Source organism: Anabrus simplex, chromosome 4 (assembly GCF_040414725.1).
Source record: "Anabrus simplex isolate iqAnaSimp1 chromosome 4, ASM4041472v1, whole genome shotgun sequence".
NCBI lineage: Eukaryota > Metazoa > Arthropoda > Insecta > Orthoptera > Tettigoniidae > Anabrus > Anabrus simplex.
The window spans coordinates 108,420,595-108,442,639 of NC_090268.1; the positions used below are offsets into that span (position 1 = coordinate 108,420,595).

The 22,045-nt window shown below is 38.2% G+C and overlaps 1 protein-coding gene across 1 annotated transcript in view; it reads right to left on the bottom strand.

Moving 5' to 3' along the window:
- Positions 1-762: 762 nt before the first annotated feature.
- Positions 763-22,045, bottom strand: part of Mtap (Methylthioadenosine phosphorylase) — a 37,328-nt gene continuing 16,045 nt past the window's right edge. The window contains exons 4-6 of the mRNA XM_067146273.2: positions 14,988-15,243; positions 4,913-5,122; positions 763-978 (exon numbers count right to left, since the gene is read on the bottom strand). Of these exons, the coding sequence (XP_067002374.2) occupies positions 943-978; positions 4,913-5,122; positions 14,988-15,243 (502 nt within the window). The 3' untranslated portion in view covers positions 763-942. The remainder of the gene's footprint in view (positions 979-4,912; positions 5,123-14,987; positions 15,244-22,045) is intronic.

Below are 22,045 nucleotides of genomic sequence, written 5' to 3' on the forward strand. Positions count from 1 at the left end.
TCTATAAATATGTATAAAATTGTGTTGACTGTGGGTCCATACTACGACGACTCAACCTCAAGATACTGATGTAAACAAGTTTCCAACAAGACATGTTAACATTATATCGACGGATTATTTGCACTACTACAAAAATGGATCATAAGCAACATTCAGAACAGGTGGTTTTTTTCGTATCGTAATTAGCTATACATTAGCAAATTTTCAGAAGCACTTGTCACAAAATCGATGCTGAACATAAGAAGATATGTCGGTATTCAAAACTTGTGTCTTATAAAGGCGATCCTAGTGGGAGAACTGAAAACTATATTTGGTGACCCCACTCCTCATTACTAATTTCCAAGCCTTGTATAATAACGTAAGTAATGATCAGGACAGAAGAGGTTTAAAACTAAGAATTCTGAAGAATAACCGCCCTCAAAGAGTGTGGATACCTGCACCCTGTTTTCCCTGTTCTATTTCATTCCAGCAACACTCTCCAATATCATTTCATTTCATCTGTCATTCAGAGGAGTGGGACAGGCTTCGGCAGCTGGCACAACTCCTATCCTCGCCGCCAGATGGGGCTTTATCCATTCCATTCCTGACCTGGTTGAATGACTGGAAACAGGCTGTGGATTTTTATTTTTCAATTAAACTAATATTCCATGTGGTTCTCAAAAATTATATTTCAGTGCTAAACCTTTTAACAAAGGGAAATAGTAATTCAGTAGGTGAATATGCAATACAAATCTAGGAGGAAATTAAAGGAACATAATGAAGTAAGATAAAAGACATCATTTTATTAGCCATAAGGTAGGTATATATTAATTTTTAAGTTGACAAATTTTCTGCTACTAAAATATAGCTATATGAAACATTCAATACAGTCAGGTCAATACCAGTCAATGAAGTAATAAAATGAGTGAAAAATGTTGTTTTCAACTTGATTCATTGGCCATTTTAATGAGGAAGCATAATACTGGATTGTACTGTAGCCTGGAAAGAAAAAGAAAAAAAAAAAAATTAAAATACATCGCTATATGTGAAATTCTACAATAATCTAATGGTTTGAAACACAAAGACACTGTTAGAAGCACATCATGATTAACGTAGGGTGTTAGTGATACTATCCTAGAGCTTATGCCCTCGGGTACTAATTATGCACATGACAAAGTTCTATCAACATTTGGAAGGTTTAAAGGGTACCGTCAAACAGGGTGATTTCAGACAGTATGGTAGATTTGGCTTTTTTTGTTGCTTAGCAACAAGTTGCCGCTGCCTTGCAGTTCCGCGAGCATTTTGGTTTGACCTCGAGGTTATGTTTCCCGCATTCTGCGTTTCTTATTACGAGTCAACTTCATCCTTCTGAAAATTTCCAGTGTGCACTGGCATTGTTGAAAGTTCATGCATTATCACTAGCTACAGGAAGGAATGCATTATAACTATGGTTCTTAGTGAGATCAACTGACTGAAGTGTTTATAAACAATTTTGTGGAATTGCTGTAATTTAGTGAAGAGTAGTGTTTTACGCACATTTTATTGAGAATTGAAAGCAGTGTGGGTAATTTTGGACAATGCCTAGAAATTATCAGAGACAGAAAGGAGCTACTTCAAGGCGTAATTACGAACCAAAACTATTTGAAAAAGCCGTTCGTGATATTAACAGTGGCAAGTTGTCTTATAGGAAAGCATCTGATCTGTATGGCATACCTTGGTCCACCCTACAAAATAAAGTGCACAAAGTAAAACCAAAAAATTGGGAGGACAACCAGTGCTAAATAAGGAAGAAGGAAATGCTCAAGGAAGCTCGTCGTTACCCTCCAACATAACCTGCTACTTCCCGCCGCCGCAAATTATCCATGACTTCTGCTGAGATGAAAGCAGTGCAGAAACAAGTGATAGTGTTGGAAAGAGCAGTGAAAATGAATGCGATGAAACAGAATGAAGGTAATGACGTTCTGGTATTACAAGAAGAGGCTTTCCTTGTTGCAAATTATAAATACAAGTCGAGGAACAAAGAGCATACAAGGCAGTATATTAGCGTGGCCTTAAATATTCAAGGGATGTGGATGTCAAATACTTGCACCCTAATGAAAATGGCAGAAAAGTGTTTGTGTTCCCTAACATCTCTGATGAGGATACAATAGCTAAAGAACAAATTTTGAAAATAATTCCAGCTGAAGTTGAGAAAAGAGGAATGTTTATTTACTGAGAAAATGTATTTTAGATTTACAGGCCATAGCAGCTACATGTTCATAGTATCAACTTTTAATTTTTTACTTTGCGTTACGATTTGTATCGTTTGTAAGAAAAATGATTAAGATCTTTCAATAGGATTTCTGTGCAGTTTATAGCTATTAATATTTCAATTTACACCAGAAAATTTTACATTTACTGTATCTTGTCATTAACCTGAACTTGCAATAGGCTCAATTTGTTGTAGATCAGAAGATTCTTTGTCTCTTGCATCACTAGAATCCTTTCCTAAATTACTTACAAATTCGTCACACTCCATGTCAAAAATACTTCTCACACGAGGTCTCTTTTTACTCTGATAGTAACATGATCAGTGGTGGATAATTCTTTACATGCAACTGTGAACACCTGAAACACACACACACCTGCAAACTCGTTTGTTAGTTTTGCGATACAGTAAAACCTTGTTAATTCAAAGTCACAGGGACGCAAAAATGTGACTTTGAATGATTTTGAATTAACTGCCAACCTTTAATTCAGAAATGCCAACTCTTGCTGCGTTACAAAATATTCTAAGGCCCGTTACTGCAAGCAATTAACATTGATTCACAGTTTAAACCTTTCAAATGCCATGGAAAAAGCTATTTCCAAAATGTATCCAACAAGGCGCATTTACAGTATTCAAATAATGCAGTTGGATAACTCACCAGCAAACAATCTCACGCAATGAAAGAAAAAATGATTCAGTGACAAGGAGAAATCTATGCTGGCTCCCCTGTGCAAGTGCTTTATTCACTGTATCGTTGGATTACTGTACTGTATGCATTTTAGATGCCTTGTACTTGCACGGAACGTACTCTATGCTCTTAAAACATCGCAGCTTATCAAACATTCCTGTGACAAGGGAAGGAAGTAGGAAGTCTCTTGCTTCTGTCTGCAATGCAACACAAGACTGTGACCCCATCTCCTTTAAAACCATAAGTCCGCTGATCTCGGCATTAAAAATAAATGCAGTTTCATTGGCATTGACAATTTGTTCGGTGCGTATAAACTGATTATAATTCAGAGCTATGCTTTTTCGCCAACTGTCAGCATCGCCAGTGTTCGCGGATTCTGCTTCTCCGCAAACTGCCTGCTACATGATGTTGTGGTGTTCCTTAAAACACTGAATACAAATGAATTACGATTTTACTCAAACTTAGCAACAATGAAGCACGCTGTCGACACACCGAAGTGAGTGTAAGTGCAGAAAGCTACCCCTGCACGTTCCGGAAGACGCGTTCTATTGCGATGCCGAGAAAATTTGAATTTAAATTGCTCTGTAAAATACTACTTTAAAAAAGGTAAAGACAGTTTTGAAATAAAAGTCTGAATTGTTTTCCGTTTAAATATAATATATGGGGGCAGTTTTCTCCCATCTGCGGTTACACAAAGCATAACTGTACACCCAACATCGATAACTACGTGAACCTGGAGCGTGTTGTCAACCTTGGCGCAAATAAAACCTACAGCCCAATTTCATGTCCCAATTTTCAAAAAAATATGCGTGGATTATTTACATAAATACAGTATCAGTCTTGAGTGGTGACGGCTAAGATACTTCAATAGATCTTTCCAAAAAACAATCTTTCTGTGGCAAAAGAAATAAACTGAACAATGACCAACATCTCCAGTTCTAAATCTTGTAGATAACCATGTGTAAAATTAAAAACCATTTACTCTGTATGTATGTATGTATGTATGTATGTATGTATGGTGTCGCACACTTGTATACACTGAGGCATTCAGGCCCACAGCAGGGTGGATGGCAATAATGCCAGCAAGAGAGAATTGCGACGAAGCAGCCGACAATGCGGATAGGGCCAGCAGAAAGCAAAACAATAGTGCTGGCGGGCTGTTGAGACTCGCAATAAAGAAGCTCCTAGAAGACTGTGGAAGCTGATTAACAATGGACAAGGCACCCAGAATGATATCATCATCATCATCATCCTAAACCATCTCCAGTTTCCCGGGTGTGGTATATGAGCCTCCTCCATCTCATCCTGTCCTTGTGCCAATCATGACCTCTCAGCAGTACATCGCTCTTAACTAAATCTATCCATTTCCTTCGTGGCTTTCCCACGGGTTGTCTTCCTTCTACCTTTCTGTCAAATTCCTTCCTTGCAGTTCTGTTTACTGGCATTCTCTTCATGTGACCAAACCACTAGGATCTTTTGTGGGCCCATATAAGGGCTCAACTCGCATAGTCTTAAGTGCAACAATCGGGAATAAAATCAAGCAGTAAGAGACTGGAATGAGAATATCTCAAAGAATTCTTGATCTTCTCATGACTTGGAAATGTACACTCTATGGGCAACTTAAATGAAAGAGGATCCAGCTGGGAAGTTCAGGACATGCGTACACAGGTTTACAGATCTTCCAGAAAGGGTGAGAAGACAGCATGGTGGAAAGTAATCCGAAGAGCAAAGAACTGTATTCTCCATTAAGATAAGGTGTACTGGAAATCCAGAAGAGCTGGCAAGTGTTAACTGTGGTCCTAAGAGGACAAACAATATGTAAAAATGATAAAACACATTAGTTTTCTTTGTTATCTGCCATTATATTTTTTATTCAACCATAGCCTATTACTTTTTTGGTTCACAAAAAAGGCTAACATGGTTTCATTATCAACTCTATTAAAGTGTCCATTTAACTTCAGATTCATATTACTGTATTTATTAAACTACATACTCACTTTCAGATTATCAAGAGTTTCGTCCCAGTCTTTCTCAGCAATGAGAGGTATAGCATTAAGGAAGACCTGCACAAGATTCTTCATATTTTTCTTAAATGATGACATAACCTCAGTGACTGAAACAGACTCTGTAGCTTCTCGCCAACAATCATAATCGGTCACTAAAGCAAGAGCAACATAGCACAGACCAGCTTCTTTGGCTAAAACAACCTGAAAAGAAGAGGAAAAAAGAACATTATCTTGTGACTTCTAACAATCAAAAGATATAAATAGTACAGCAGCACTCACTAACTGGTAACAGAATTGAGAAAGAAAAAAAAAAAAAAAAACAGTTCTCTGACATGAAGAAAAAGCTAAAACTAGGTAGGATAAAAATTTGTAAGAGACATGAGGAAAGAAAACAACAATAATGGAAGTTCTTATAATAATAATAATAATAATAATAATAATAATAATAATAATAATAATAATAATAATAATAAATTTGCTTTATGTCCCACTAACTACTTTTACGGTTTTCGAAGACGCTGAGGTGCCGGAATTTAGTCCCGCAGGAGTTCTTTTACGTGCCAGTAAATCTACCGACACGAGGCTGACATATTTAAGCACCTTCAAATACCACCAAACTGAGCCAGGATCAAACCTGCCAAATTGGGGTCAGAAGGCCAGCGCCTCAACCATCTGACTCACTCAACCCGGCAATAATGGAAGTAGAATGATGAGAAGTATTAGGAAGAGTCTGCAAAGGAGGTAAAATACCTAATACCAAGAATAGAAACTGCGGATGATGAAGAAGGATGAACGATTTTTAACAAAGCTTCTGTTGATAGTGCATAAAGATTGAGCAGTAGAGCAACGAAGCCAAGCAAGATAGACACTCTATACAGAGTGCAAGGGAAAAAAAAAATTCATTAAAAAATGTAAAGAGAATGAAGAGACTTATGGGCTGAAGACAATGGGATGCTCACTGAAGTAAAAGAATACTGAAAAAAAGTTTAAAAAATCTTCATTCTCAATGCTATTTGCTTTACGTCGCACCGACACAGATATGTCTTATGGCGACGATGGGATAGGAAAGGCCTAGGAATTGAAAGGAAGTGGCCGTGGCCTTAATTAAGGTACAGCCCCGGCATTTGCCTGGTGTGAAAATGGGAAACCACGGAAAACCATCTTCAGGGCTGCCGACAGTGGGGCTCGAACCCACTATCTCCTGATTACTGGATACTGGCCACACTTAAGCAACTACAGCTATCGAGCTCGGTCAATTCTCATTGTGGAAAGGAACTGTTCTATATAAAATGAGAAAAATGTCAGATTTCCTTTAAATATTTTGGAATAAATGTACTGTATCAAACTGCAACAAATATACTCTGGTAACATTTTGTTGGCATGCCTGAAGCAACTCTACCAAATAACATGAAAATCAAGATAACTGACAGTGATTACTGAGAACAGTTAATATTCTGATTATACAATTTGTTTTACGTCACACTGACACAGATAGGTCTTATGGCGACGATGGAATAGGAAAGGCCTAGGAGTGGAAAGAAATATTTTAGGTTCCCTATGGGAATCAATATATCGTAAGTGGTATGTTTTGAGCTGTCAGTGGAGAGATGGCATGGAATGATGTTGGTAGATGAATAAGCTTGAAAGAATTTCCTTAAAGTAGGGAGGATCACAATATGAAGATAAAGTTAGAATTCAAAGTTGGGGCAAATGTTTCTTTGAAACAGGAATATTAGGGATTGGAATAATTGACTAAGGGAGATGTTTAATGATGTTGGCTTTGGAACATAATTTCTGTCTTTTCGAAAGATATTTTAAGGCCAAATTTAATTGCAATGTTTTGAAGTTCTGATATTTGTGTTTTAGCTTTGCCTACGTCAGTTGCTAGTAATGCCAATTCATCGATGAAACCAAAGCAGTTTGTTTTGATTTTCCTACCTATTTTCACTTTTGGGAGGGTGAGGAGGGGGTGGCATTTCTTAAACCACTCCATTTCCATTTCTAGAGCACAGTTAAACAGTAGGGGTGAGAGCCCATCACCCTGGCATAGTCATGTTTCAATCAAGAACGGTGCCGAAAATTCACCTCTGAACTTCACTTCTAATTTGGTAGTGTGAGGAGGGTCGATTTTATCATATTTATTAATTTGGGGTGTACTCCAAGGTGTCTTAGAATTCTTATTAGAGATTCCCTGTGGATGCAAATGTATGCCTTTTGAAGTTTGTAAATGTTACCATCATTATTAGCTTGAGACTCATGATCTATTAGGACAGCTCCTCCAGGGTCTGAAACTTTTCGGTTATTTTAATTTCTTCTTGAGTTGATTTAGGAGATAGTGGGTTTGTATCCCACCGTCAGCAGCCCTGAAGATGGTTTTCCGTGGTTTCCAATTTTTACATCAGGCAAACGCTGGGACTGTACCTTACGGCCACGGCCACTGCCTCCCCAATCCTAGCCCTTTCCCACCCTTCTGTCACAAAAAACCTTCAATATGTTGATGCAACGTTAAACAAGTAGCAAAAAAATCTGTTTAGTCAGCTTTTTTGTGTAGTGGGTGGATGATGGCTGCTGTGATCTGGTAGTTTTTTATTAAACCAAATGTTGACAAGCTGTTGATGAAGGGGGCCATTTTTGCTAATCTTCCTACATATTTTTGGATCACTATTAAGGTCTGATCCTCTCCTGGCACTCTGTAATTTTTCATCTCATCCAGTGCTTGGTAAACTTATATTGGAGTGGGAGTTGATGTTTGCTGGTGGTGGTGTTATTGGAGTGTTGGGGTCTAAGTTAAGGAGTTCTTACTGTTCCTTGCAATTTAGGGAGTTTTAGTTAAATATTTAGCCAGGATTGTCTTTATTGTTAAGAGCCAGCTTAGCATTTTCATCTTTCATTAGTAAGGTTAGGGATTTGTATTTTTGGAGTTGCTTTTTGAAAGATTTTTAGTAATCTCTCAATTGTGTTTTGTTGAATAAATTCATTTAATTTCAGTGCATCGCCCGCCTGGTGGCCGTGATCATTAAGGCGTTGAAGTCTAAATGGTCTGACACCGTGGTTAGCCGGTTCGAGTCCAGTTAGTTGAAAAAATTTTCACCTCAGAATGTTGGCTGGCAGGGTAGGGGAGGTGGTGGTATATAATTTATAATCACTACATTGCGTGCCAAAAGCCTGGATTTCCAATTCCAAACCTCTCCAGAGTGCTCGTATGGAGTGAGGGCATATGACACTGTTGATGGTGATTCGTCCATCGGATGGAGACGTTAAGCCTTGAGCAGACCCCTTGGTGCTATCTGACAGGAGTAGGCTATGCGCTGACAACAGGTTTCACCCTCTCCCTACTATCATATATCACATCATTCATTTCATCTCATTAACTCCTCTGATGAGGTTGACATCAGGAGGGGCATCCGGTCATAAAAACCCGCCACAACAGATTCATCTCGCCTCATACACGACCTTGTACAGAAATGGGACAAGGGTTGGACAAACAGTTAATTTTAGTGCATCCTTCTGGTATTCTCTCTTAATTCTTCTTAAAGTTCGGGATGATTTCCTTTCTTTGCTGTACTAGATTCTGGAAGGATATTCCTGATTTTTGGTATTGGTTAATAACCATGTATGATGTCTTTTCTCCACTGTTTTGTCACATTCATTGTTCCACCACTGATGCTTTTTATGGGATTTTATTGGCCAATTATTCTGCAATCTGTCTGACATTGTTGACTAGGTCTTCAAAATTATCTATAATTTTTACTTTCTCAGTCGGTTTTTTGTAATTTTCATTCTTGATTAGCTGGGTGAGGTTCATTTTTCTTTTAGTTTTATGGGCTTGGTTTTGTGGCTTCTTTTGGGGAGATAATTTAATTTTGACTACGGAGCGATCTGACCCTGTGTCTATTCCTTGGAGGACTTTTGACACTTTAAATCACTTTGTGGTATTGTTTGTCCATGCAGATATGATCTATTTTCCATTCTTTAGTGTGATCAGGCTGTTTCCATGTTTTGAGCTTTTGAGGTTTTCTCTTTAATTAGTAGATTTTAAGATTAGGCTATGGTATCTGCAGAGATCGATGAGTCTTTGTTTCTCTTGTGGGTGGGCCAATTTTCCGATCATGTCACTGTTCGCCTTTCCCTGCCTAGTTGAGCGTTGAAGTCTCTGAGTAGTAGTTTTACATGGCTTTTGGGGATTTTATTTATGGTCCAGTTCCTTACAGTCTTTTGAAGAGTTTTTTTTTTTAATTTCTAGTATTAGTGGGAGTGTGGGCATTTTGTTATGGTGTAGATTTTATAAGATGCCTTTAAAGTTAGTGTTGAAATTCTTGAAGATTACGACTTGAAATCAGTATAGAGGTTATTATTTTAAGGCTGACCAAAAAGCCTATTCCAAACTGTGAAACATTTTTAACATTCTCTTCCCTGGTATAATTCTGTAAAGGTTTCATGGGGTTCACATCAGTGCTTCTTATTCCTTGCAGTCCAGTGATGAGAATTTTGTGTTGTTTCATTATGTCAGTTATCACTTTTAGTTAATCAGTCTGCATAAGTGCGTTAATGTGTGAGGAAATATTTCGTTTATTATATTTTATAATTTTTGTTTTTAAAAGAACTAGTCTGATTAGTCTTCTGGCACAGCAACTACCACTTCTTGCACATAACGAATGGATGCTGGGTTGGATTCTTGGTTCTGTCAGCAAATAATTTCTTGAGCTGGAACTATCCCTGCATAGTCTGTACATTATTAATCTTTATCCTTCCATATTCCCAAAGTTGTCCTGTTCTGTGATTACATGGCATTTTTTATTTCTATACTGCATGAGTGGAGAAAAGAGCATGGTAAACCAAAGGACGACTGTAAATCTTGCATGTGTTGCACTGTTCACAGAATACATGCAATGATGCTACTCCTTACAACAATTAAAGGCAAGCAAATAGGCTACACATGAAAGTTAAGTGAATTTATTACATACATACATACATACATACATACATACATACATACATACATACATACATACATACATACATACATACATACATACACACACACACATACATACATACATACATACATACATCAATATAGACCATTATGCCTTTCAGCATTCAGTCTGCAAGCCTCTGTGAACTTACTAAACATCGCCACAATCCTCTATTTGCAACTAGTGCTGTGGCCTCATTTAGTTTTATACCTCTTATTTTTAAATCGTTAGAAAATGAATCCAACCATCATTGCCTTGGCCTCCCTCTACTTCCCCTACCCTCCATAACAGAGTCCATTATTCTTCTAGGTAACCTATCCTCCTCCATTCATCTCACGTGACCCATCACCAAAGCCGGTTTATGCGTACAGCTTCATCCATCGAGTTTATTCCTTAGCCTCTATCTCCTCATTCCAAGTACCCTCCTGCCATTGTTCCCACCTGTTTGTACCAGCAATCATTCTCACTACTTTCATGTCTGTTACTTCTAAAGATATCCTGAGTCCACCCAGCTTTCGCTCCCGTAAAGCAAAGTTGGTCTGAAAACAGACCGATGTAAAGATAGTTTTGTCTGGGAGCTGACTTCCTTCTTACAGAACACTGTTGATCGCAACTGCGAGCTCATTGAATTAGCTTTACTACACCTAGATTCAATCTCCCTTACTATATTTTACCATCCTGGGAGAACACACAACATATATACTTAAAATTATCTACCTGTTCCAGCTTTGTATCACCAATCTAACATTCAATTCCCTTGAATTTCTTACCTACTGACATCAATTTAGTCTTCGAAAGGCTAATTTTCATACCATACTCATTGCACCTATTTTCAAGTTCCAAGATATTACACTGCAGGCTTTCGGCACAAATTGCCATTAAGACCAAGTCGTCAGCACAGGCCAGACTGCTTACTACATTTCCATCTAACTGAATCCCTCCCTGCCATTTTATACCTTTCAGTAGATGATCCATGTAAACTACGAACAGCAAAGATGAAAGATTACAGCCTTGTCTAACCCCTGTAAGTACCGTGAACCAAGAACTCATTCTACCATCAATTCTCACTGCAGCCCAATTGTCAACATAAATGCCTTTGATTGATTTTAATAATCTACCCTTAATTTCAGAGTCCACAGTATGGCAAACATCTTTTCCCTTGGTACCCTGTCATATGCTTTCTCTAGATCTACGAAACATAAACACAACTGGTAACATTTTTCAATTACCTGCTGCATACTGAAAATCTGATCCTGACAGCCCCTCTGTGGTCTGAAACCACACTGGTTTTCATACAACTTCCTCTCAACCACTGATTGTACCGTCCCTTCCAAGATGCCAGTGAATACTTTGCATGGTATACTTTTTTGTTTTTTGCTAGTTGCTTTACGTCGCACCGACAAGGATAGGCCTTTTGGCGATGATGGGACAGGAACGGCCTAGGAATGGGAAGGAATCGGCCATGGCCTTAAGGTACAGCCCCAGCATTTGCCTGGTATGAAAATGGTGAACCATGGAAAACCATCTTCAGGGCTGCCGACAGTGGGATTCGAACCCACTATCTCCCAGATGTGAGCTCACAGCTGCGTGCCCCTAATCGCATGGACAACTCGCCTGTCGCTACTGGACATAGCGAGGAAACGATACTGGAGATGATGGATCGCATGAAATATAATCGCTGGGTGCATAAATGTCGGAAATGGTAAAAATCGCGCAAACTTAATCGTTCGTAATAACGGTCATGTCAGTGATATGGTTCTTACTGCAACCGAAGGATAATGCACAGTTTAATACAGGAATTTTGAAGGGACAGACAAAAACTGTCGTTATACGGGGGTTCTCATTACAGCGGACTTTTACTGTATTTTTAGACTGGTCTTATACTTCAATAAAAATGTGTTTCACTTTTTGTAGTATTTAGTTTGAATCAAATTAAAATTCATCATACAAATGAAAAAAACAAAAAATACCAGCAATTACTGAACAAGAAAGCACACTGCAAAGTAAACAGTACCAGTTGCTAAGAGAAAACAAAAAAAATACCAGCAATTACTGAGCAAGAAAGCACACTGCAAAGTAAACAGTACCAGTTGCTAAGAGAAAACAAAAAATACCAGCAATTACTGAGCAAGAAAGCACACTGCGAAGTAAACAGTATCAGTTGCTAAGAGAAGTGGACTTGCTTCATTTGTCTTCTGACTGTATAAATTACAATCTGTTTCATTGTTCTGATAAACTGCTGCCATCTATAACCAAACTGTTAAATAAGAGATTTGTGTTTTTATTAATATTTATTTATTTAGTATATGGCTTTTAGTGCTAGGAATGTCGTCCAAGGACATATACAGCTTGTCTGGTGAAGGCGCTTTCTATTTGACGCCCATGGGCAGCCTTCACGTGTGGGTGTGAGATTATAAGGTAGGGAGAAGGTGAAACACAGTGTTGGGACATCACCTACTCCTGTTGAATGACAAGAAGGAGTCTGCTGAAAGTTTAACGTTCCCATCCGATGGATGGATCACCATCAGCAGCATCATACGCCCTCACTCCAGATGAATACTGCGGAAAGGTTTGGAACTGAATCCAGGATTTTGGCACGCAATTTAGTGATTAAAAATTTTATACCGCCACCTCTCCTACCCTCCTGGCCAACATTCTGATGGAAGTTTGTTTCTCAAATGGGGCTCAAATTGACCATCCATAGTGTCAGACAATATAGACTTGAGGTCTTAACAATCATGGCCACCAGGCAGGCTATTTTTCATACAGTAATATCTCTCAAAGTTGTATCTATTAAACATCAAATTACTGTATCACATTTTTAATTTCTGGACTCACACCACTCTTATTCTGAGAGCCTCAAATGTAGCTTTCATGGCAGGAATAAACCCTGCACCATGTGATAACAGAGTACTGTATCCACTAGTATTGGTCTACAGTCTTTGAAAGTTACTGGAGTAATGGAATGTAATCAAATGAAGTCAGAGGATGCAGGAAATATCAGAAAATGTAATAAAGGAGCCTGAAAAAATAATATAGCTATATGGGAAGTAGAATAACCAATGACTGCTTGATTTTACTTTTGGAGAAGGGAATCTACCATTTTGAAAGATAAGAGGAGAGTATTAAAAGGCGTGAAAAACATGAGAGAAAACATGAAAACTTTTTCCTCAGGGGCTTATAAAATGACAACAGTGCATAGGAAGGTGTAAAAAACACCAGACAGCAAATATGAGAACATTTGCACTGGGACCCATAAAAATATCAACGTATTATTGATGATCACATTCTTTATAAAACAAATTCTAGTAGAAGCACATTTCAGACCAGTGGGTTATTAAACATAATTTTCTGGTCACACTCTTAGACAATGAATTGGAGGTTACTTTTGCCCATGTGCAACTGCCAATGAATGACTCTGGCCGCCATTTTGAATCTGACGAAATTTGCGTACTTCCTTTCTCTCTACCAGTCTGTCGTTCAATCACGCGTTCATGCAGCAGTTCCATTAAAGAAAGTTTTCTTTTATGTACATCCGTGCTTCCTCTGTGTGCATAGAGATGCGGATGCCAGTCCACTTTCTGAAGAATTTTAATTTTGTCTTCATTGGTAAGGAATTTCAGGGCCTTTTTTGTATCCATAACTAGGCTATCATAAGACAAACGTCCGCCTCTGTAGCGTAACGGCTAGTGTTATTAGATGCCGTCCTCGGGGGCCCAGGTTCGATTCCCTGTACTGCCAGAAATTTAAGAATGACAGGAAGGCTGGTATGAGGTTAAAATGGCACATGCAGCTCACCTCCATTGGGGGGTGTGTTTGAAGAAAGAGTTGCACCACCTCGGTATGAGGACACGAGTTTACTTTTATAAGACAAATACGAACCATGCTAGTCAACTTCACATGATTATGTTCCTAAACTAGATGTAGGCTATCACATGAAAAATATTTGCTACCCTTCACTGTACCACTCATCAAAAAATAAATTTTTAACTTCTGAATGGAAAGCAAAATATAAGCACAAACAGGTTTACTAGGTTCTTCAGCAATCACACAGCTAACTGCTTGCTCCCCTAAAGGTGCAACTTACTCTGTGAAGTTCAAGAATTCAAATTGTGTTATTATGCAACCTTCCCAGATCTGTCAGCTGCGGCAAGGGTTTTACCTGACTTGAATATTATGTTCCGTTCCTTCCACTAGGAATGGCAAAGAACATTTTAAGGGCTAGAAAAAATGTGATTGTTCTAAGCGGTATTGGCAAAAATTCGTAACATGATAAGTGAGGTATTTTTATATAGGTTTAATACGCTGAGAATCGGGACTTCAAATTTTAGATGTATTAAGCAGGAAAACGTGTTAATGAGGAATGCAGTAATGGGGTTTATATAGTATTTATGTATTTTATAAACAATCCTACATAATATCCAGTATCAAGGATCCATCTAGGAAACATTTTATATGTACACGGGACTTACTCTTTTTCACTAGACCTTCTATATTTCAGTTCAGAATTGTGTTAAATAAATAATACTATGACAAACCAACTGAAATCTCTAAACACAGATCTTGCATTCATCCCTGGAGGCCCAACATCTATCCTCCAACCTCCTGAAGTGTCAATAAATAAGCCATTTAAGGAACATCTGAATAGGCTTTATTCAGCCATTCTGAAAGGATGGCTTCTGCAACACATACTACCATACCATTTGGATAATACAGCGGACATCTTTAGAAATAGTCTGTGAAAGAATTCTCATTACTCTGAGTTTAACCAAGAATGAAACTGTTGTCAAAAGTTCCAGAAAGTTTGGTACCTTGAATGCTGTAAACCTGATTACTGGTATATTTACTGTACTGTACATGCAGCTCTGAAAGTCATGTGTTCAGCATTTACTGTTATGTAAGGTATAAAAATCATGCATTCACAAACAAAATGGAAAGCTCGCACATATTGGACCCACCCATACTTCCTGTAGCTTTAAAAAAAAAAAGAGGCATGAGTGAGTAAATGAGTAGATAAGGTATATTGGAGTTTTTGCTCCTATACAATTGCACACACAGAATAATTTAGTGAGCTAATGAATCATATTTACCTCAGGTACTGTAGTCATGTTGATGACATGCGCACCCCATGAGCGAAACATATTACTTTCAGCTAATGAGGAGAATCTTGGGCCTTCAATAGCAACACAAGTTCCAGTTTCTCGACAATTTATTCCAGCTTCCTTGGCAGCATGTAATACAACCTGCCGAGTATCCGGACAGAAGGCAGGCTTCATAGGCAGGTGACAAATGCCAACAGGTGAATTAGGAGCCCCATCATAGAAGGTTTGTGGTCTCATTTTTGTCCTGATTCATAAAATTAGAGAACACAAATAAATAACAGCATCTCTTCAAGAACTCTGACAAGTGTAGATTCTTATGAAAACAAGGCAGAACTTCAGGAGAGGAAGTTGAATGTTATCAACAGTACCTTAGGAGAAGTATTCATTGTCAGTGCTGGGGACTCACCAAACAACCCAAAGACATATTTTAAAATTTATAATAAAATATCACAGACCAATCGACATTTTCCAAAACATGTGGCAGAAAGAACTGTTATTGGCTCAAAATATTCAGTAAGGCACCATGCCCATAATTCAGTACAGATAATCTATATATATAAAATAAGAGTTTTGTCTGTACATTGCTCAGAATTTGAAAATAATGGTATTTCTGTATCGGTCATGTCTGTAGTAACAAGAAAATGCACTTTTTACTTTTCCGTAATTTCTGTCTGTCTGTATGTATGTACACGCATCACGAGAAAACGGTTGAAGAGAATTTAATGAAAATCGGTATATGAAGTCGGGGGATGAGCCTCTACAATCCAGGCTATAAATCATTTTGCTCACGCTGAGTGAAATGGTAGTTTAGGGGAAGGCCTAAAATTGAATTCTCAACTATTTATGTTATTAGTGGTCTAATGAAAATCGGTATGTGAAATCGGGGGATGAGCCTCTACAATCTAGGCTATAAATCATTTTGCTCACGCTGAGTGAAATGGTAGTTTAGGGGAAGGCCTAAAATTGAATTCTCAACTATTTATGTTATTAGTGGTCTAATGAAAATCGGTATGTGAAATCGGGGGATGAGCCTCTACAATCTAGGCTATAAATCATTTTACTCACGCTGAGTGAAATGGTAGTTTAGGTGAAGGCCTAAAATTGAATTCTCAACTATTTATGTTATTAGCGGTCGTATTTTAAAGAAAATGGGTATGCAAAGTTGGGGAATAAGTTGCTAGAATCTAGGCTATCAATAATTATATTCACGCTGAGAAAAATGGTAGTTTAGGGGAAGGCCTAAAATTTAATTCTCAAATATTGTTGTTATTAGTAGTCCTATCTTGATGAAAATCTATATGCAAAGTCAAGAAATAAGTCGCTGTAGTCTAGGCTGTAAATTATTTTATTCACGCTGAGTGAAATGGTAGTTTAGGGCAAGGCCTAAAATGTAATTCTCAAATATTTCTTATTAGAGGTGTAATCGATGAATGCTACATAACTAAGGTTATATAGTATTAAATTTCCTATTATTCATGTCTTATACATTGTTACCATACTGGCTATAATCACAAAGATATTCATGAATTTGGATTTTTGTTACTAAGTCCATATCAGCGCCGAGTAACGAGAAAATGGGTAAACAGTATTTAATGAAAATCGGTATGTAAAGTCGGAGAATAAGACACTACAGTTTATGGTATAAAATATTTTACAAATCACAGAGTCGAAAGAAAACTAAATGTGAAGGCCTACAATATAGAAAGCTCATAACATTGATCAACAATAACATTACATTGACCATTGTTTGTCGTGATGTGCTTTGTGTCTTCTGTTGCCCCTCATCTCCGGTAGATAGGATTACTGCTGCGTACAGAGTATTTTTTATTTGATTTACGTTGCACCGACATAGATAGGTTTTATGGCGACGATGGGATAGGAAAGGGCTAGGAGTGCCTTAGGCCTAAATTAAGGTACAGGTCCAGCATTTGACTGGTGTGAAAGTGGGAAACCACGGAAACCACGCCTGAAAAGCCAACATCTAATTTTTGATCTGATTTTTGATATGCTCTATTGGTGGAAAAATATCTAATTCCCTCCATGGGAATTTAGAATTACCATACCATCTTCAGCTCTGCCGACAACGGGGTTCGAATCCACTATCTCTCGGATGCAAGCTCACAGCTGCGCACCGCTAACCACACGGTCAACTCGCCCAGTCGTACAGAGTGTAACAGCCTGCCTGAATATTGATGGGAAGTAGCTGGGGAGTTAGATAACTTTCTTCTTTAGCATGCCATTCCCCTGGTTTATAAATTTTCTGATACTACTGGTACGTAACACACTGGATCATCATAGCATTTGGGCTATTCAATCCCTACTCTGAGGCACTGATTGGAATGAACAGTGTGCATATTTAGCGGAATAATGGCAGATGAGTGTTCATGGCAATCTGCGGCCTGGTCATCCCAGCTCTGTAACTTTGGACTATTAGATTGGCACCGCAATCTAACCGCAGCACTGTTCGTTAAAAGTGATAAAACGTGCGGCTCTCCATTTGATCGAGTATTTTATATGATAACATTGCTTTTAATCGCTACATTCCTACTTACGTTTTTGTAATGACCTATGTTGATTTCAGGTTAGGAAAACCACAAAGTCAGTCTTTCTGAGAATCCCGTAGCAAAGCACGGGTACATCAGCTAGTTAAGTATAAAATAAAAAATATCCAAAATCAATGATGATAAATTTTTAACCCCTCATGCCTTGTTTACTTGGAATATATGTTGAAGATAATCCAATGGTGATAATTTTCCTAAACCCTTAAACTAAAAAAAACCACAGAGAGAGAGAGAGAGAGAGAGAGAGAGAGTGGGTGCATGCATGCACATCTCATGACCTCAGTAAGCCACTAAGAACAACAGAGCATTGTCCTCCATTCATGTTCGAGCACTCATTTGAGCTAGCTAAGAAAGCCTTCTAACGTGTTACCAGGCATAATGTAACCTATAATGAAACCCCTGACACCAACAGGAAGTTTCACAGTCATGGTCATTAAATCATAACTTCCCAGCTTGCCATCATTAATCAAAGCAACATGGAAAGAAAGTTTGAGTGTACAATCAGATCAATCATTTTACAATAAATTACTAAGCAAACTGATGCACTCTGTATCGAGTTTCATTACTGTATACAACAAATATTACATCCATTTCATGAAGAATAATCATGCATGAGACACAAAAATGTACACCTGTTTGCCTCTTTAAAAGTTTTTAAGAAAACATATTCACTGATCACTACTTCTGATGTCCAATGAATATTTTGTCAGTGCTCCTTTAAAATATATTTTAAAACTACATGGAATAATAATTAGTTTTATTTACACTCAATGTTGTTGTTTAAGTCATCAAACCATAGACTGGCCAGATGCAGCTCTCCATGCCATCCTATCCTGTGCTAACCTCTTCATTTCTACCTAACTACTGCATCCTACATCTGCTCTAATCTGCTTGTCATATTCTCATACCTTGGTCTACCTATACCATTTTTACTCCATACACTTTCCTAAAAAAAACCAACTGAACAAGTCCTGAGTGTCTTAAGATGTGTCCTATCATTCTATCTCTCTTCTTGTCAAATTTAGCCAAATCGATCTCCTCTCAGCAATTCGATTCAGTATCTCTTCATTTGTGATTCTATCTATCCATCTCACCTTCAGCATTCTTCTGTAACACCACATTTCAAAACCTTCTATTCTCTTTCCTTCTGAACTATCATCCACATTTCACTTCCATACAATGCCATGCTCACGACTAAAGTATTAAAAAACAATTTTCTAATTCCTATGTCAATGTTCAAAGTGCAGTGTTCTCCCCAGAAATTTTCATCAGCCGGGTGGCAGGAATTGAGTATTACATGTGATAAATATCATTTTTGATCCGTAATGATGATATTTGATTGGAATAATAACAATAAGTTAATTTATAAATTTGACCACCTAATCAATACAATAAGTCTTGTCTTTGTAACAAGTTACCCTCACCATCGTCAAATGGTAAGTGTACAGGATTTCCACTTAAACATTTTATTACGATTTTTTTTCACACAATTAACACCATGCTTCTGGTTTCCTTTTACAGATTCAACTGTCACATAGCCTTTTGACTAGAATGTCAATAAACCCATATGCTTAACAACGTTTTAGCATCGTATCAAATTGAGATGGTCCATAGAGGTCCAATTTAAACATCGTTCATCAGCCTTCAACTATAACTTAGTATTTTTTTCATCAAAGTGAACCACAACTTCACCATGTACCATTGACTTTCGACTTTTATCTCATGTAAACAAATAATTGCAGGTTACTTGACTATCCTTCGACATTTTATTCAACATTATTTTTTTAATAATACGATTTTAATTGTCATTTTCGTCTTTGTCCAATTGTAACCGCTGGTCGGTCAACATAACTTTATAGCAATCTTACCACTTGTTTTTAAAATACTGTTGCTTGGTTCATTTTAATTATAATAGTAGCCTTCTAATGTCAATTTTGCAAATACTTTTGTAAACTCCTCACTCATTGCAATATCTTTAAAACCAACATTGTACAAGTCTTTTACTATATGTTAATTTTAGTTCAAGTGTCTTGAAGGCTTTAAAAAAAGTAGTTTTATTTTATTTATATGTAAATCAGGTGCCTGATTTTATTTCAAGGTTAAGGCAATGGCTGATGATGCCTATATACAAGGCGAAACATGTACCATTTTAGTTAACATGTCAATGTAAAACAAAGACAAGACTTATTATATTGATTAGGTGGTTAAATTAATAAATTAACTTATTGTTATTAATCCAAGGAATTGAGTAGCCGGCAGGGAATACTAGATAAAAAATGAATAACATAAAATTTCAATTTATTCCCCTCAGGGCAGTAATAATAATAATAATAATAATAATAATAATAATAATAATAATAATAATAATAATATGGCCTCATCTGTGTACAAACATTTTAATTTGACGCCACCTGGCTGACTGCTCATCAATTTCAATGTCCCGTTCTACTCCAGGCCTACTAGATGGCAGAGTAAACCGAACTTCTCTTGGGCATCTAAAGCTGAGTTTTAGTGAATTTTATCGGGTATACACCAAATATGTCACAGATATCTTTTACATGCTCACATCATATGACATGGAGTACGGCCTTCAAAAGTCCAACTACCTCTGCCAGGTTCGAACCCGCACACCACAGAGGACATTAACAGTAATATCATTAATTGCAAAATTGATCAATTTAAGTGTTATCACAAACAAGATGTTCTAGTGTTCTACTGCTTGTTCATAATCAAACATCGGGCTCATCGCTCGGTTACTGTGGAGTGCCATATGGGTTTGTGACGTCATTAAGAATTGAGTGCTCTCGTGCGGTTCCACGCTAATCCAGACACTGCTCGCGCATGACACTATGTTATAGTCAAACTACTTTACAAAAGGCATTTATTATGTCCTCCTATTCAATACATCCACATCTCCATCATTAGATACATAATGAAGAAGAGAATGAAAACAATGAGACATGACAGAATTAAAACAATAAGTGATTATGGCGAGGTTGTGAACCTCTTAGTCTAAAATGTACAGCGTGTTACAATTAAAAAACGAGGACAATTTCAGTGCTAAAATTTAAAATGATAGTCTGTCTTCGTTGCGTTACCATCACAAATAGTTAAGAGGGCAGCGTAAAACTTGAGAAACTATGTTTGAGAAGAAAACAAATGCCAGGTAAAATGTGACACATAGTGGAAACTGCCAATGAAGTTTAAATCTGTTGATATAGATGTTGATTCCCATAGGGAATCTGAAATATTTGTCCTGAATGAGTAAATTTATAACACCAATACAAATGGTCCGTTATTGGACATTATAAATCTTCCAGCCACTCATTCCTGGTTGCCAGCGCCCCGTCCTCGTGTGCCAGGGTGGGCTCATCAGTTGGCACCCAGCACACCCACCAATATGCTGGCTAGTGCACACCGTGGAGGCCACTGTGCAGGCTAACCGGAGCCACCGGCAGTGCCAATGCACTAAGAGACTTTGTCTCATCACTAAAAATTGATGCCTGCTTGGCCATCAGATGATATAGATGTTGATTCCCATAGGGAATCTGAAATATTTGTCCTGAATGAGTAAATTTATAACACCAATACAAATGGTCCGTTATTGGACATTATAAATCTTCCAGCCACTCATTCCTGGTTGCCAGCGTCCCGCCCTCGTGTGCCAGGGTGGGCTCATCAGTTGGCACCCAGTACACCCACCAATACGCTGGCTAGTGCACACCGTGGAGGCCACTGCGCAGGCTAACCGGAGCCACCGGCAGTGCCAATGCACTAAGAGACTTTGTCTCATCACTAAAAATTGATGCCTGCTTGGCCATCAGATGATATAGATGTTGATTCCCATAGGGAATCTGAAATATTTGTCCTGAATGAGTAAATTTATTAACACCAATACAAATGGTCCGTTATTGGACATTATAAATCTTCCAGCCACTCATTCCTGGTTGCCAGCGCCCCGCCCTCGTGTGCCAGGGTGGGCTCATCAGTTGGCACCCAGCACACCCACCAATACGCTGGCTAGTGCACACCGTGGAGGCCACTGCGCAGGCTAACCGGAGCCACCGGCAGTGCCAATGCACTAAGAGACTGTCTCATCACTAAAAATTGATGCCTGCTTGGCCATCAGATGATATAGATGTTGATTCCCATAGGGAATCTGAAATATTTGTCCTGAATGAGTAAATTTATAACACCAATACAAATGGTCCGTTATTGGACATTATAAATCTTCCAGCCACTCATTCCTGGTTGCCAGCGCCCCGCCCTCGTGTGCCAGGGTGGGCTCATCAGTTGGCACCCAGCACACCCACCAATACGCTGGCTAGTGCACACCATGGAGGCCACTGCGCAGGCTAACCGGAGCTACCGGCAGTGCCAATGCACTAAGAGACTTTGTCTCATCACTAAAAATTGATGCCTGCTTGGCCATCAGATGATATAGATGTTGATTCCCATTAATTCAATTTAAAAATAGCACTTCCA